The following is a 19,179-nucleotide window of genomic DNA, read 5'->3' on the forward strand; positions in this document are numbered from 1 at the left end:
CTCCAATTAAGTTATAGTCTATTTTTCTCATCATCAGCAAACATGAATAAAATAGCAGATCTTTTGAATAAGAGGCAATAAAATTCGAGTTTTAATAAGAAAAATTCTAATTAGTAACATGTGGTGGCAATGCTTTTTGTCTTCTGAATGAATGCTTGAACAGTGCATATATCTTTTGAATTTGTTGTTTAAGACTGTTAAATATGTTGGCTCTTGAAAGAATGATGAACATGAGACATGTTATTGATAATCTGAAAAATCATAAAAATGATTCTTGAAGCAAGAAAAAGCATCAAAGAACAAAGCTTGCAGGAAAAAAAATAGAAAGAAAAAGAAAAGCAAGTAGAAAAAGCCAATAGCCCTTAAAACCAAAAGGCAAGGGTAATAAAAAGGATCCCAAGACTTTGAGCATCAGTGGATAGGAGGGCCTAAAGGAATAAAATCCTGGCCTAAGTGGCTAAACCAAGCTGTCCCTAGCCATGTGCTTGTGGCGTGAAGGTGTCAAGTAAAAACTTGAGACTGAGCGGTTAAAGTCAAGGTCCAAAGCAAAAAGAAGAGTGTGCTTAAGAACCCTGGACACCTCTAATTGGGGACTTTAGCAAAGCTGAGTCACAATCTGAAAAGGTTCACCCAATTATGTGTCTGTGGCATTTATGTATCCGGTGGTAATACTGGAAAACAAGGTGCTTAGGGCCACGGCCAAGACTCATAAAGTAGCTATGTTCAAGAATCATCATACTGAAATAGGAGAATTCTAAGTTCCTATAGATGCCAATCACTCTGAATTCTAAGTTCCTATAGATGCCAATCACTCTGAGCTTCAATGGATAAAGTGAGATGCCAAAACTGTTCGGAAGCAAAAAACTACTAGTCCCGCTCATCTAATTAGAATCTGAGCTTCACTCAAAAACTCTGAGATATTATTGCTTCTTGACTTATTAGTCTTCTATTTTATTTGTCTAGTTGCTTGAGGACAAGCAACAGTTCAAGTTTGGTGTTGTGATGAGCGGATATTTTATACGCTTTTTGGGGTTAATTTCATACAGATTTTAGTATATTTTAGTTAGTTTTTAGTTTATTCTCATTAGTTTCTAGGCAAAATTCATATTTCTGGACTTTACTATGAGTTTGTGTGTTTTTCTGTAATTTCAGTTACTTTCTGGCTGAAATTGAGGGAGCTGAGCAAAAATCTGATTCAGGCTGAAAAAGGACTGCTGATGCTGTTGGATTCTGACCTCTCTGCACTCAAAATGGAATTTCTGGAGCTACAGGAGTTCAAATGGCGCACTTCCAATTGCGTTGGAAAGTAGACATCCAGGGCTTTTCAGCAATATATAATAGTCCATACTTTGCTCAAGGATAGACGACATAAACTGGTGTTCAGTTTCATGCTGCTGTCTGGCGTCCAACGCCAGAAACAAGTTACAAAGTGGAGTTCAACGCCAGAAACAGGTTACAACCTGGTGTTGAACGCCCAAAACAGCCCAGGCACGTGAGAAGCTTTAGTCTCAGCCCCAGCACACACCAAGTGGGCCCCAGAAGTGGATTTCTGCACTATCTGTCATAGTCTACTCATTTTCTGTAAACCTAGGTTACCAGTTTAGTATTTAAACAACTTTTAGAGATTTATTTTGTATCTCATGACATTTTAGATCTGAATTTTGTACTCTTTGACAGCATGAGTCTCTAAACTCCATTGTTGGGGGTGAGGAGCTCTGCTGTGTCCTGATGAATTAATGCAAGTAATTATGTTTTCCATTCAACATGCGTGTTCCTATCTAAGATATCCATTCGCGCCTAACTATGGAGAAGGTGATGATCAATGACACTCATCACCTTCCTTAATACACGAACGTGTGTCTGACAATCACCTCCGTTCTACATCAGACTGAATGAATATCTCTTAGATTCCTTAATCAGAATCTCCGTGGTATAAGCTAGAATCCATTGGCGGCATTCATGAGAATCCGGAAAGTCTAAACCTTGTCTGTGGTATTCCGAGTAGGATTCTGGGATTGGATGGCCGTGACGAACTTCAAACTCGCGAGTGCTGGGCGTAGTGACAGACGCAAAAGGATAGTGACTCCTATTCCGGTACGACTGAGAACTTGCTGATGATTAGCCGTGCGGTGACAGCGCACCTGGACCCTTTTCACTGGAAGGATGGATGGTAGCCATTGATAACGGTGATCCACCTACACACAGCTTGCCATAGGAGGACGTGCGTGCGTGAATCAGAAGACAGAGGAAAGCAGAGATTCTGAAGACAAAGCATCTCCAAAACTCCAACATATTCTCCATTACTGCATAACAAGTAACCTTTAATCCATGGTCTCTTGTTTATTCGCAATTCAACTAATAAATATAATTGACTTCCTGACTGAGAATTGCAAGATAACCATAGATTGCTTCAAACCAACAATCTCCGTGGGATTCGACCCTTACTCACGTAAGGTATTACTTGGACGACCCAGTGCACTTGCTGGTTAGTTGTGCAAAATTACATTGTGAAGTAATTTTCGTGCACCAGACATCTTTTCAGAATTAAAGCAATTAAGAGAAAACTAAACTAGACCTAGGTTTCTAACTAATAAAGGATCATGCAACAAACAAAGCAAAATAGCAGAAAACCGGAACAAAACATAGAAAAAGAGGGGAGGAATAAAAATGAAAGGAACTCAACCACCTTAGTTATCCTAGCGGTCGTTTTATTCTTCAGGTTGTGCTTCTCAGTGAAGATGATTCGCCTCCCTTTTGGTTCCATAGGAATAAACAGAAAACCCTTAAGCGAAGCGTCAACACCAAACTTTAAGGTTTGCTTGTCCTCAAGCAAAGAAGAACTGAAAATAAAAAGAAACAAATATTATGATAAAGGAATAATATAGGGATAAAAGAACAAGAGAGAATTAGGATTGGGAGAGAGAGAAAGAAAATTAAAAATTGGGTGGCAAACTAGTGTAGTTGTGCGGCGCAGGCGACGCGTACGCGTACAGCACGCGTACGCGTGGGTCGCGATTTTTCCTTAATGACGCGTGAGCGTCAGGCACGCATCCGCGTGCCTTTGGTTTTGTGCAATTCGCGCAAAGCCAGCCGCGCGCACGCACAACTCTCTATTCGCGTGGCTGGGGAACTAAGATTCCCATGTGACGCGTGCGCGTCATGCACGCGCACGCGTGGCTGGCCGTTTCTGCAAAGGACACGCACGCGTTAGGGACGCGTACTCTTGATCAAGTTTGTGCTTCTAGCACACTTCCAGCCCCAAGCCAGCACAACTCTCTGCCCAACACTCATTGACGCCAATTTGCGAGATCACCCGTATGCGTGGAGTGCCAAAATCACCAATGACGCGCACGCGTCAAGGACGCGTACGCGTCATGGACATGTACGCGTGGGCTTGTTTGTGTGAAAGGCATCATTCTTGCGCCACTCCTGCGTAACTCTCTGTTCATTTTTATTTTTCACGCACATCCATCTGACGCGTATGCGTCAGCGACGCTTGCGCGTCGGGTGCTCTCTTTTTTTTTCCTTCGTCTAAAGTGTTCGGTTCCTGTTATAAAATAGCTGCATGATCAGAGAAACAGTAAAAACTCAATAAAAATCAAATGAGTAAGAAAACTACTACTACGAAAAATAACTAAGGATACGAAATTATCGGGTTGTCTACCGACAAGCGCGTCTTTAACGTCACTAGCTTGACGGTCAGCTCCTCTAAGAAGGAGGATCATAGGGGCTCAGCTCTTCACCCCTTACTTTAAACTTCTTTCCTGTGTCTCCATAAATTAGCTCAATATGCTCCAGAGAGAGGATTCTGTTTACTGTATAAATCCACACTGGATTCCTAGTCAACACCACCTTCATTCCTAGGGAGAAACCTTCAGTGGGGATCTTTTTGTTTCTTCATCCCCTGGGAATTTTCTTCTTTTTGGGAACCTCCTCCTTGGTGGATGATGCATTCCCAACACCAAACTTAGGTTTGATGTCAGGAGGAATTTTATTGATTGTCACCAAGGGAAGTTTGAGCTGCAGATTCTGCTGTTCGTCATCAGGGGGTTGTTGAGAGTTTGGATCAATAAGCTCAGTCTGCATGCGCCTCTCTTCTTCACCTGTTGAATGTATATCTTTGAAGACATGAAAGACTAGTTGCTCATCATGCACTCTAAGCACTAATTCACCCACTTCTACATCAATCAGAGCTCTCCCAGTAGCTAGGAATGGTCTTCCTAGAATTATAGAGGCATTCTCATCCTTCCCTGTGTCAAGAATCACAAAATCTGCTGGGAGGAAGAACTTACCCACTTTGACCAAGATATTCTCCACTAATCCGTGTGCAGGCTTCATAGATTTGTCTGCCATCTGTAATGCTATCTTTGTGGGTTGTGCCTCTTGGATTTGCAACTTCTTCATCACAGATAAGGGCATTAGATTTATGCTTGCCCCCAGATCACATAGGGCTTTTTCAAAGGTTGTGCTCCCAATAGTGCATGAAATTTGGAAGCTCCCTGGATCCGACATCTTCCTTGGCAAGTTATTCTAAATGATGGCACTACATTCTTTAGTCAGGACCACTGTCTCATCTCCCTTTAAAGGCTTCTTCTTTGACAACAGCTCCTTCATGAACTTGACATAGAGAGGCATTTGTTCCAAAACCTCAGCAAAAGGAATATTGATTTGCAACTTTCTGAAGACTTCCAAGAACTTTGAAAACTACTTGTCCTTGGTCTCCTTTTGAAGTCTTTGAGGATATGGCATTTTAGGCTTGTACTCAGAGCCTTTGGTAATGTAGGGTAAGTGTCAAGAGAGTCTGGGAATGGGTTGTCTGCACGCTTTGGAGGGACGTGCTCTACTTCTTCCTTCTTCTCCTCTGGAGCTTCTTTTTCAACTGGCTCCTCATTAACTTGTGCTTTAGTACTGGCCACTTGTCCACTTATCAAGGTGATAGCCTTGTATTCCTCTCTTGGATTTGGAATTGTGTTACCAGGAAGGCTATTAGTGGTCCTCTGATCAATTTCATTAACTCTTGTGGCTATTTGACCCATCTGAATCTCCAAATTCTTGATTGATGCTCTGGTTTCCTGCACAAAACTCATCATCATTTCCCAATTAGAATCTTCTTGGGATTTAGAGTTTGCCTACTGAGGTGGTTGTTGCTGCTGAGACTGAAATTGGCGGTTATTAAAATTATTCTGTTGAAAGCCGTCCTGAGAATTATTGTTGAAGTTCTGAGGTCTCTGAGGTTGGTCCCTCCATCCAAAATTTGGGTGATTTCTCCACCCTTGATTATAGGTCTGAGAATATGGATCATTGTTGGGATTTCTTGGACCACTTCCCATGTAATTGACCTGTTCAGAAGAAGGTTGAGCATAATCATAATTATCATTTTGCACAAAGTTACCTGCCATGTCATAGGAGGTCTCTTAGGGTGGATTTTGAGTGTTGATAGCTGAGACTTGCATGCCACCCATCTGTTGAGTAAGTAGATTTATCTGCTGAGACATAAGCTTGTTCTGAGTAAAAAGAGCATTAACAGCTTCTACTTCCAACACGCCTCTCTTTTGAGAGGTCTCAGAGTTCACAGGGTTCCTGTTAGATGAGTATAGATATTGGTTGCTTGCAACCAATTCAATTAGCTCAGTAGTCTCCTCTGGTGTCTTCTTCTTGTGCAATGAACCACCTGCAGAGGTATCTAAGCTCATCTTGGACATCTCACCCAAGCCTTCATAAAAGATATCTAGTTGGGTCCATTTGGAGAACATGTCCGGAGGGCATTGCCTAGTCAGTAGCTTGTATCTCCCCAAGCTTCATAAAGAGTTTCATCCTCCTTCTGCCTGAAAGTCTGAACCTCCAACCTAAGCTTAGTCAGCTTCTTTGGTGGGAAAAATTTAGTAAGAAACTCAGTAACAACCTTTTCCCAAGTATCCAAACTCTCCTTTGGTTGGAAATCTAGCCATAGCTTTGCTTTATCCCTCAGAGCAAACGGGAAGAGCATGAGTTTGTACACCTCTGGGTTCACTCCATTTGTCTTCACAGTATCACATATTTGCAGAAAATCAGAAATAAATTGATTTGGGTCTTCGTGGGGAAGACCATGATACTGGCAGTTTTGTTGCACCAGGGTGACCAATTGTGGCTTCAACTCAAAGTTGTTCGCAGTTATAGGAGGCACCACAATGCTTTTTCCATAAAGATCCGCAGTAGGGGCAGAATAAGAGCCAAGCACTCTCCTTTGTTGATCATCCCCATTCGGATTTGCCACATTGGCATTAACAGCATTATTATTATCCATAGTGGACTCTGCAGCCTTGTAAAGTCTTGCTTGTTGTAAACGCTGCCTGAAAATTCTTTCAGGTTCAGGATCAAAGTCTAAGAGATGTTCTTTGTCTCTGTTCCTGCGCATAAACAAACAGAAGACAAGAAAAGATGGGACTCTCTACGTCAGAGTGTAGAGAGGTCCCTATGAGGTAACCTGTGTAAAATAATAAAATAAAAATACTAAATAAATAAATAAATAAAAATTCGAAATTAATAACTGTATTTAATTAAAAAAATTCAAAAATTAACAGGAAAAATAAATAGGAAAAATAAATTTAATTAGGTGACACCAAACTTAATTTCAGAAATTAAGGAAAAATATTAATACTATTATTAAAGAAATTTTCGAAAATGATAAGGCAAAATTTAAATAAAATTAAAACTAAAATGCCTAATCTAAGCAATCAAACAACTTATAGTTGTCAATCACTATCAATTCTCTGGCAACGGTGCCAAAATCTTGGTGCGAAATTTATAACCCACAAACTAACCGGCAAGTGCACCGAGTCGTACCAAGTAATACCTCAGGTGAGTGAGGGTCGATCCCACGAGGATTGATGGATCAAGCAACAATAATTGATTGATAAACTTAGTCAGGCAAACAGAAAGTAATGTTTGGGCAATATAAAAGACATTAAACAATATAAAGAATATTGAAGGAAGGCAAGTAAATGAGTTGGGAAGAAAATATGGAGAAGACAGTTAAGGTTTCATAGTTATCTATTTTTCCGGATTAACTTTTCTTACTAACTATTTTAATCATGTAGGATTTAATTTATGGCAAACTATATGTGACTAGACCCTAATTCCTTAGACCTTTCTAGTCTCCCCTAAAATTCATCAACTGCCAATTTCTTGGTCAATTAATTCCAATTAGAGGGTGATGATCAAATTCCAGTTTACATGCCACAAAAACTCTAATTACCCAAAAATAAAAGGATTCTATGTCACGTATCGCGTTAAATCCAGATAATTAAAATTTAGGAGAATATGTTTTCAAGCTGTTGTTCAAGTAAAGAGCTTTTCCAAGTTATACAAGAACTCAAATAGAAAGAGGGTCATACTTCCGTTCCACCCAAATTCATAAGATAAAGAGCGAAAACAATTCTTAAATTATAAATCCATGCATAAATTAAAATAGAAAAAGCAATAAAATCAATCCATACAAATAGACAGAGCTTCTAACCTTAACAATGGAGGTTTAGTTGCTCATGGTTCAGAGTAGAAAACTAGGATTACAGAATGTAAATTGGTATAGAATTGGAAGTCTCTCTTGGGAAGAAAAGTTTCTTCCTTTTATATCTATTCCTAATAATTTCAAATCTAATATCTAAAACTAAAAATTAATAATATCTTTTCCTAAAAATAATATTTTAATTTAAATCAGAATAATCAGCAAGTCTTTAGTTGATAGGTGGGGACCATATGTTTTGTCTATTCCGCAGCTTCTAATTTGTGTTTTCTGGGCTGGAAACTGGGTCAAAATAGCCCAAAAATTGCCCCCATCGTTTTTCTGCGTTTTCTGCACGTAGCGCATGTCACGCGTACGCGTCGATGGTCTTTTTCGCGAGTCACGCGCACGCGTCGGCATGGAAAGCTCCTATTCACGCGTACGTGTCAGTCACGCGCACGCGTCGCTCCTCGCTGCCATCTCCTTCGATTCTTGTATTGTAGAAACTCCATCAAATCCAGCCGAAAGCTACCTAAAATAAACAAAATTGCACAAGACTCAAAGTAGCGTCCATATTGGCTAAAAGATAATTAATTCTTTATTAAACTCAACAATTTAGATGCAAATTCACTAGGAAAAGATAAGAAAGATGCTCACGCATCAACTCTTAAAAATTACAAAGCATATGGTATTTATTCTCGTAAATTTAATTCCACCAATGTTCCAAAAGAGTTGCACCAAGAAAAAGCAGCCATAGGACAAAAATAGCTTCACAGTGAGAGAGCAGTAACCCCTTCCTTTAGCTTAATCAACCTGAAATTAATCGAAACGCGCTTCATCCAAACACATCCCTAAAATTATTCAGATTCCATTTCCCTTCACCTGAACCCGATCGCTTAGATCCTCACACCTTCGAATTTCGATTCCAAAGATCCATGGCTTCTTCGAATCTCTAGGGTTTTCCCCAATCCTCATCAAAACTCTCAATTCCAAAATTTTCTTCTTCTTCTTCTTCTTCTTCTTCTCCATATGCCATATTGTAGCTCTAGGTTGAGGACCGTAAGAAGAAGATGTATAGCGATTTCAAGGAGCAAGCAATAGAGTACGTGAAACAAGCGGTGCAAGAAGACAATGCCAGAAACCACGCCAAAGCGTTCCCTTTGTACATGAACGCCTTGGAGTACTTCAAGACCCACCTCAAGTACGAGAAGAACCCTAAGATCAGAGAAGAGTGAGACTGAGATGAATGAATGGGGGAAGAGATCAGGCAACGGAAATTAGGATTAGCAGCATCATTCGAAATAGGAGTATCGACAGGCATGTTATTATTCACAGAAGATTAGCAGAGGAAGTTCAGAGAAAATGAACATTGAAGACGACGACTCACTCACCTGGGTTCGATGGAGGGCTACTGGACTGGGAGCCTGGGAATGCTTCAGTTCAGAGTTCAGAGGGCTAGGGTTCACTGGGCTGGGAACCAGGCGACAATGGAGGTCTACTGGTGCTGAGGACCAGGCGAGGACGGTGGCGCTGACGACCTGAGACCGCGGCGACGATGGAGGGCTACTGGGCTGGGAGCCTAGGAATGCTTCAGTTCAGAGGAGGAGGGCTAGGGTTCACTGTGAGACTGAGATGAACGAATGGGGCTCGTGGGAAGAAGGGGGGTTGGGTTCACGAGTGGGTCCTGGGTCGGGTCGGGTTTCAATTTTTATTTTTTTAAATAATTACAAAAACGGCGCCGTTTAGAAGAACCGGTCGGTCACCGGTCCAGCCCAACTAGCCGGTTTTCGACCGGTTCACCGATTTTTAAACGGTTTTTTGTCTGGCGGTTATTAGAAGAGAATCGGACCGCTTGCATTACCGGTTCGCAGTTAAACCGGTCGAACCGGCCGGTCCGGTCCGGTTTTCAGAACCTTGATGCTAATCAATTTAACCACAGATTCACGTGCTCTAATGCAGAGATTCACGTCCTCTAATGAAAACAACGTGCAAATAATAAAGTACTTTTATTGTAACATTTAAGATAGAAGACAATTTCAACAACAGCTCCCAGCCTCCCACTACTACCTACAAGGCTACAACTTTTATCTTTTTCTTTTTTCTTTGTATTTTTCTTTTTAGAAAGTAAAGTTCTATACTATTCAATAACAAGACAATTTATATTTACAAATAACGAGAATTTTTAAAAAATTAAGATCTAATAGGAAATAACTTGTATTTAACACATTGAACAGAAGTTAGAAGCCATTAGATTTCTTTTCCGAAAACTATTATCAAGAGTAAATATATAAAATAATAATTTTTCTTTGCGAATTTCGGATCAAACATTATAATTCATTAATTTCTAACATTTTTATTATTTTAAAATTTTTTAAAAAGTATTCTAGTTAGACAGATTAATTTCTTCTTCGTTTTCAATCAAATGCATGTTCAATAAATAAATTTCTATCAAATTTTATTATAAAATAATTAAAGGATAAAGTATACTTTTTGTTCTTGAAATTTGACAAAATTTTCAAAAATACTCATAAGTTTTATTTATTTCAATTTTGTCCCAAAAGTTTTCGATTTGCATCAAATATACTCTAACGACTAATTTTTCAAAAAAAATAAGATCAACTCAACAATAATTTTATAAAAACAACTGTCCACACAAGCAAATCAAGCATAATTTTCATGCATTATTGTTAGATTGATCTTAAATTTTTTGAAAATTTAGCCGTCGAAAGTATATTTGATGCAAATCGAAAACTTCTGAAACAAAATTGAAACAAAATAAAATTTAGAAATATTTTTAAAACTTTTACCGAACTTCAGGGATAAAAAATATACTTTATCCATAATTTTAAATTAACAAAGATATAATTAAAAGGCACATTAATCATTTTTCAAAATTACAGAAAAATAAAAAAAACTAATTTGACCAACGAAAGTAATTATCTCGAGGGTTTTGAGAGTAAAATTTGTTGGAAAACAAAATTCTTTAGAACCAATTTGAATGTTTTCTCTTAACATCAATGTCTGAAAGTTTCTTTCAAATCAGAGACCATCACAAATTCACAAGATGCGTTGCCAGTTGAAGAAAACACATCTTTTCCTAAGATAGATTTAAGCTTCTCCCAGATTTGAAGAACCTTCCTAATAAAACCAGCCATAAAAGAGGTGGTAACATAACACCACAATAGAAGACTAACCATCCACAAAGGGGAATCTGAAACATAAATTAAGGAAAAAGCAATAAAATAAAATTAAAAACATGGTGAAACTTAAAAAGAGAAGAGCATATGAGGGGGAGAAAGGAGAGACTGAGAGTAGGAAAGGGAAAGAGAAATAAAGGTCCTGGAGAAAAAAAGAGCGTTTGCTCTATACCCCCACTGTTTGCAAACTTAGATTAAGAGAGATGAAGAATATCTGGAAGGCCCTATAGCACTATGTTCCAACTACCACCATTCAAGAATCGAAATAAGTTGTAACGTTAATGTAAGCTTGACAGTACTAGTAGCAATTAACAAAGCATGACGTTTTCTTCGGCCTCTAGAGTCTACTAAGTAATATCATCAGCCCGTTCCCAAATTTTACTCTTTCTTTGCAGAAATATCAGCAGACGGACCAACTCAAATATCGCGAGATATCAAATTTGTAAAAACATTAGCTGAAAGCAAACAACAGCTTTATGGTCTTCTCAGTTTCAACGCCAACATTAATATATTAATATTACTGTTTCTCTCAAAGTCTATTTCACCATTTGGAGTATCAAATTAGGACGTTAAACCCAAAAATTGTTGAGTAAATAACAAGCATCCATAACAAGTAACTAGATTGCCACTTGCTGCAGTTTGTAAAAAATTAAATATCGAGCTGACTGACTTGTCCAGTGTGATGTATGATTATGATTATTCCAAACAACATATAAGCTTCTGGAACTGGAAGCAAAAACTTGTTTAGAAATCTCGTAATTAACGAGATTAGAAGATAGACGAACCGTCACACTAAAACTCATTGACCAATTTAATACGCTGGAAAGCCACCACACAATAGAGAGAAATTCAGACGAGCTTCAAAACCTTACCAACATGGTTTGTGAAACAAGTTCCTCAACAACAATACAGATTCAGAAATCTCCAAGGTATGCTCCCTGCTGAGTGCTGAAGTAGTAGGACAGAACATGTTGTTTAGAAGATAGATAGAGAGAACGCTATACACAAAATGAGCAAATGATAAATAAAATACAAAAATATACGTATAAAAGGAACTAAGCAAACTAAAGGAGAAGGAATTATTCCATACATCGCTATCTGATATATATCAATATCTATAAAGTAACAAAATCCAAATTAAACTTTAATCAATTGTGATACAACACCAACAAGAGAGGCTAGTTTTGCCTGTAAGCAATGTAATTAGCCAAAGAAACCAAAGGAGCAGCCTTATCAGGATCAAAGGCAGCAAGTTGAGCCTGAGCATCCTTATTCAACTCGTCGGCGAACTCTCTAGATTTTTCCAGGCCCAATAATTTAGGGTATGTGACCTTATCAGCGACCAAATCCTTCCCTGCAGTCTTTCCAAGCTCCTCTGAGGACTTTGTAACATCAAGAATATCATCAACGACCTGAAACAAAAGCCCTATACACCTGGCGAACTTTCTCAGCCTCTCTACCTCATCATCAGAACCGCCGCCAAGAATTGCTCCAAGAACAACCGCGCCTTCAAGCAAGGCCGCCGTCTTGTGGACGTGAATGAATTCCAGCTTCTCTAAACCGACATCGGCGATGCCTTCCGAGGCGATGTCCACCACCTGACCGGCCACGAGGCCCTCGGCTCCGATCGCCTTCGAGAGCTCCCCGAGGGCCCTGACGATTCTCGCCGGCGGCACGCCTGCCTTTGCCGTATCCACAGCCATATGCTCGAAGGCGAAGGCGAGGAGCGCATCGCCGGCGAGGACCGCAACGTCCTCGCCGAATACCTTGTGGTTCGTCGGCATTCCACGGCGGAGGTCGTCGTTGTCCATGCAGGGGAGGTCGTCGTGGATGAGGGACATGGTGTGGATCATCTCGATGGCGCACGCCGCCGGCATCGCCATCGCCTCGCTCCCGCCGACGAGCTCGCAAGCGGCGAGGCAGAGAACCGGACGGACGCGCTTACCGCCGGCGAGGAGGGAGTAACGCATGGCCTCGTGAATCTTCTGTGGCTCGCGGAGTGAAACGGCGTCGTTTAACGCCTGGTTCACAGTGGTGGCTCTACTGACCATATAGGACTTGAAATTGAAAGCGGGTTTCTCGCTGTCTTTATTTTCATCTTTGCCCTTGAGGACATCTTCTTTGGTAAGCACCGCGGAGACCGAGAACGAAGGAAAAGGAAAAAATCGATTCCCTTTTTGTGGCTTCTTTGTGGTAATTGAAGAAATGGGGAGTTTTGTGAGTGTGTGGAACAGATGAAAAGTTGGGGATCTGGATCTGCTGCCTTGGTGGAACAGGAAACTTGTGTTGAGGTTCACGGAACTCATAATTGGTTGCTGCGATTTACTGTGTTTCTGCGTGGTGCTAGTTAGTTGTTATTAGTATGGGGAGATTTGATTTTCTGGTGTTAGATTGAATTAGAAAGCTTTGGAATTGGGTTTCGGTGGTGGAAGGAATGGGAGTGGTGTCTATTTTGGATTCATGAGGTCAGTGAATTGGGTTGTTAGGCATGTTGGTGGATGTGGGAGAGTGACACGAAGGAGATGACGAATAAGAGGATAGTGGGAAGGTAATGCGGAGAGGCAGAAAAGTGGGAGGGAAGGGGCTTGACGAATGGCGATTGGTAGAGACCAGCTTTCAACCAACGATTTTGGGACCAGATTGATTTAAATTGCACATAAATCTAAGAAACAATTAAGTGTTCCAATATTTTGAAAAAATAAAGTATTAATTTAGTCTTTCATAATAATAAATGAATGCACTATTATAAATAATAAAATATATGGATAATTTTATTTTATATTGTATTATTTATTGACCGAAAGAGATATATACATAGTTGTCAGAATCGAACCGGTGATCGAATCAGTTAGACTACTGGATTATTGAATTATTGGTTCAACTGGTAGGTCACTGGTTAAACCGATTGATTCGGTCTTATATAAATAAAAATAAAAAATAATTAAAAATATAAAATTAAAATTTAAAATACATATTTTCACTAACATTTTAAGAATTTCAAATTATTTTAAAATAATATGGAACAAGAACAATAAATATTTTATTATTTTTACTCTATTATAGATATTTTTATTTTGTTTCTTATATTAAAATAACTATTATTTTTAATTTTCAATAATTTATTAATTAATTTATATTTATTATACTATTATATATTATAAGTATTTATTAAAAAATAATATTAATAGATATTATATAATTATAAAAAAAATAAGTAAATTTATAATTGTTGTTAAATAAAAATATAATTAATTTAAAAATGAGTGAGTTTATAACTAAAATTAAAATAAATTAAATAAAAATAAATTATTTGATGAAACTCATGAAAGATATTTATATATATTTAAATTTGCATATATAATAGTAAACACAACAATAGCCTAGTAGCTGCCCAAGGTGCTTTCATTTATGAGGGTAAGGACTTGAACTCTTCCTCAAGAATTTTGATTAAATTTTCAATATCAAACGGTTCAATTGGACCGGTTTTCATTAGGTTTGGCTGATTTTTAACGGTTCATTTTAAATTTGACCGGTTCATATCGATTTTTTTTGTACAGTCTAAATGCCAGACCGGATCGATATAGAATTCGATTCATCAATTTTCTAGTCGAACCGATCAGTTCGGTCCGGTTTTAATAACACTAGATACATATCTAATATTTATTAACTTAAAAAATTTAATTGATATTTTTTTAAAAATTAATTAATTTAAAATCAACATTTTTAAAAATGTAATTATCACTTTACTTTAAATTTAATTTAATTACTTTTTATATGATACATCTTTCGAGTTTTTTTTTAATTTGTCTCGTGATCGTGATTAGCATAAGATATATTAACTTTTGTAGTAAATAGCACATAACTGATTTATAAAAATTCAACTGTTAAAAAAGTTGATCATAAAAAAATACTCTTTTTATTTGGGTTTGGAAAGATCGTTTTTGAATGCAGAGAAAAGAATTTTTTTTATAAGAATAAAAATAAAAAAAATGTTGTGGAATGCATATATTTTTTATTAATTTAGTAAAAGATTTTATTTTTAATTTTTGTTTAATATTTTTTACTAAATATTATATAAAAATAATATTTTTAACAAATTATTATTGAATTATTTGTTGAGTTAGTGTTCAATAAATTTGGAAGTTAATCAAGTTTCAAATACAAAAAATATTATTGTTTATTAACTCTAAGTGCATATTAAAACTACTTTTAGAAATAGATATATACTCAATTACGTATTCTATTAATTTATAATTGTTTAAGTATGTCTACAGAAATAAGTATTTGAAAAATGTTCTTGGTAATATTAAATAGAATTATAATTTTTAATTATTATAATTTTCAATAAATAAGAGTTTTAGAATTAGAATAAATAGTTAGAATTATTTGATAAGTACTCTCAAAATTCTATTTTTACAAACGAATTCACAAAGAAAAATCAAATATATTTTAGTGTATATAGATACAATTCTATAAAGATATACTGAGATTCCTATTTTTTACAAGGTTGAAAAATATGTGTAGTGGAGGTTCAAAGATTTTGACTAAATTGTCTAGAATGAATAGGGTGTACATAAAATAATTAAATTGTGGTTAATCGGTTAAAAAATTATAATCACATTTTAGATAACCAATTTAATAAAACAATTTTAAAAATTATATTCATATTATTAAAAAGTGTTTAACCAAAATCAAATTTTATGCAACTCTTGTGATCAAATTAGTTAACCGATTTTTTTTATAAAAATTGATTTTTAATTTTGGTTTTAAAAAATCCATTTTTTTCTATGTAAAAATTAGGTTTTTTTTTTTTTAAATTGGTTATTTTTTAAAACTAATTTTTATTTTTATAACCAATTAAAAATCAATTTTTAAATTTTTTAATTAGTTAATAATTAGTTTCATCATATAAAATTAATTTAATTAATTAACTAAATTATATTTTTTGTTACTCTAAAAATAGGTTTAATTTTTGGATTAACCAAAACCATGTACATCCTAATAATGGGGTCTCATGATTCGTGAAGGGTTGGTAGAGGCTTCGGTTAGCCAAGCTGCTTTTATCCCATAATGGAATTTCTTCTTTTTTTTTGGGTTTCGTCACTGGGAGATGGGTTTGTTTACTGAAGTGTATAACAAGCCTAATTAACATTGTGTTTGGAGGGAGATAAAATTATTTGATATCTGGGAGGTTAGAACAATATTCATATTGGTTAAGGAGGAGTTTTATGGTGCAGAATGTAGAAAAAAACATGTCATGATGTGCTTATATATTTATGTGAGATAGAGACGCGTGGATAGACAACTGTGGTAGTCAAGGTTTTGAAAACCGAATCGATCATCGAACCGTTTTAGTTATTAGTTCACTGATTCAACTAGTTTAACCGTGGTCTAACCAAAAAAATTATTTAATAATAAAATAACAAATAAATTATAAATAAACGCCTAACACATACTTGTAGTCTAATACAAACTTAGTCATTCCATAAGAAAATCATCACCATCTATAACAAAATGCAATTCCAATCACTGAATATTATTCAATAGGTCAACACTGTTCAAATAAAATACAATTTTGTTCAAACAAAATACAATTCTAATCATTTAATAAGTTAATACTGTACAATTTTACAACTGAGTAGCAAGACCTCTTCTACAATTAAGCTCAACCTAATCACCGAACCAAACCTTCTCAAAACATAACAATTATCAAAATTTATCACAACTAAACTCATCTAACAAACAGCTCAAAACTCCAGGCCATCAACAAACACCAACTAACATAGGCAACAAAGATCAAAGATATCATCAAATTGAAAAATAAAATAAAACAAAATAATGTTCATAAGAGTAATGGATTTAAGGTGAATTGAAGAGCTTCATCTAATATGTCTTCTCCATGAATCCTAAGATGTGAAGCTTCATATAAGCTTAAGAGTCCCTCAACATCTGTGGCAAATTTTTCATTGAAATTAATAGCATAAAACAGCAGGTTAATACTATCATTCATAACTGAAATTAATAAATCATTTACAAAATTAAAAACAGCAGCAACACCACCACAAAATTAATAGCAACACAAAATTAATACTACCAACAGCATTCAGCAACAAAAATTATCATTCAACAACAAACAAGATTTGATTTGATTTTCATTTTAGCATTAAGCAACAAACATAACAAAACAGTAACAAGTAATCCCTAACAATTTATCAGTAACAGTAACAATTTATCCCTAACAAAATAGTAACAGCTTATCAGTAGCAATTTATCATCAATAATCAATAAGCCAGTAACATAGTTAATCAATCAAGAGCAGGCCAGAACAAGCCAGAATAGTGAGAAAAGCCAATCAACTAAGAACAAGCACTAAGCACTGACAGAGCATCCAATCTCAAGCACAATGTAAAAAAAGAAAACAGCAACGCATCACTTAATCAATAATCATCAAGCAATGAAAACAAAAACACTAGAAACGACTATCACTGACCATCGAAGAATAAGCACGAAAAGGGTTTGATTTCTGAACAGACAATAAAAAAACACAAAGAACAAGCACTAGCAGTGAGCATTGACCTTCGACGGATGATGGAGACCTGTTGAGCGCACAGACGACGGTGACCAGGCAATTGGTGAGAGCGAACAGGGGATGGAGAGCGAACAGGGGTTGGTGACATCGAACTAGTGAACGCCGATAGCACGAAGACGGAAGTTCTTGAGTGCAATGGAGGCGGCAGCAGCAGTTTCTCACTCTGACAGACGGCGACAAGATTGGTGGAGGCTAGGGTTTGCTTTCTTTGGTGGAGCTAGGGCATTTGCTGAAGGAAAGAGTTGGAGAAAGGAAGGGGGTGGGGGGACAAACGCGTGCAATTCCTTTTCTTTCAACGAAGGAAACGGCGTCGTTTCTTATAAACCAGCCGGATTTCGATCCGGTCTGACCGGCCGATTCTCGGTCGGTTCAGCAGTTTGTATCCGATTTTTAAAATAGCGATTTTTGTTAGTAAACCAAACCGTTTGAGCTGCCGGTTCATGGTTAGACCGGTTCGACCAGCCAGTTCACTCCGATTTTCAGAACATTGGTGGTAGTACTCCATTTTTCTTTTTTATTAAGGATGCCTATTAGTGTTAATTAAGGAAGTTTGTTTAGTGGATCACTGGACTTGTGAAAGAAAGTTGTAGCGAGCTATTATGAGTGATGCATAAGCATCTTTAATTTTTTTTTTTTAATTATTCTTCAGAATAAAGTTAGTAATTTCTCATTTTAATCAAGATTCTTGTGACTTAATTGATTTTATGTGGAGTTATTTTGAGCTTGATATGTTCAGGAGATTGTTAACAAATTTTAGATAAGGCCAAAATAATGGATTTGGATCCTCTAAATTTTGAATTTTACTTTAGAGAGTAAAGTTTGATCTCTCACCATTTATTTCATAGGTGGGACCAAGAGAAAATATGAGAGAGAAACCATTCAAAGGTGAGAGATCAAACTTTACTCTCTAAAGTAAAATTCAAAATTTAGAGGATCCAAATCCCAAAACAAAAGAGGAAAAAGCAGAAAAAAACACAAGGGAAGTGCAACGCCTTCAAAGAGAATTTGTAAAAGCTATCAATTTTGACATCTTCATACTCAAGCAATCATAACTTGAGCTATAGATGTCCAAATGAGGCAGTTCTAATAGCGTTAGAAAGCTAACATCTATAGATTCAAAATATATGCATATGTCTATAGTGGATATTCAGTTTGAGCCACACACGATCAGCATCTTTCAGCTCATAAAAATAACGCCCCATAGAAAAACAAGCATGGCGTGCCACGCCTAAAACTCCAAGTGCCATGCCAAGACTATCTCCAACACTTTCAGAGACCATCCAAGCTTTGGCATGCCATGCCACATTGTCAAGTGCCACACCAAGACCATCTCCAACACCTCCAGGGACCAACCAAGCTTTGGCGTGTCACACCCACTTCTCAAGTGGCATGCTGATGTGAGGATTAATGCCGGTCTATAATTTCACAAAATAGAAATTCGTTGCAAGTATAGTTTAGGCCGACAAGTAACCCTCAATCAAAATTTAATTCAAAGGTTTGTCACAATCAAAACAAATATTAACCGGGAATTTGAAGTCCCGGGTCATCTTCCCAAGGAACTAGTGACTACAAGTGCACAAGTTTGGTTGTGAAATCGGAGGTTTCAATAATGAAGCAAACAATTAAAGGAATTAAAGAACAATCAAAATTGTAATTAATGAACTAATAAATGAATTAAAGAACTATCAATATAGCAAGAACAAGTAAAGCCCAAGCTGATTGGATTGTGGTTCAAAACATAAATGGAATCTTCGCTTCGATTGAGTTAGGGAATCCCTTCCTTGTCATAACCACAACTATGATAATTATAATAGATGAATCTCACCTAGTCAACCCTTAACATCGAAGAGTAAGTCAAGTGAGTATAATTGTTCTTAATCCACAAATCCTAGCTAACTTACTAATTGCCTTAG

The 19,179-nt window shown here is 36.8% G+C and overlaps 1 protein-coding gene across 1 annotated transcript; it reads right to left on the reverse strand.

Moving 5' to 3' along the window:
- Positions 1–11,717: 11,717 nt before the first annotated feature.
- On the reverse strand, positions 11,718–13,366 carry LOC107625444 (geranylgeranyl pyrophosphate synthase, chloroplastic-like). Its single transcript, XM_088503461.1, has one exon. It carries the CDS (start codon positions 12,981–12,983, stop codon positions 11,856–11,858), a length of 1,128 nt encoding a protein of 375 aa, XP_088359587.1. The 5' UTR covers positions 12,984–13,366; the 3' UTR covers positions 11,718–11,855.
- Between the last annotated feature and the right edge of the window lie 5,813 nt (positions 13,367–19,179).

The sequence above is a fragment of the Arachis ipaensis genome, chromosome B2 (assembly GCF_059453495.1).
Source record: "Arachis ipaensis isolate K30076 ecotype BB chromosome B2, ASM5945349v1, whole genome shotgun sequence".
Classification (NCBI taxonomy): Eukaryota; Viridiplantae; Streptophyta; class Magnoliopsida; order Fabales; family Fabaceae; genus Arachis; species Arachis ipaensis.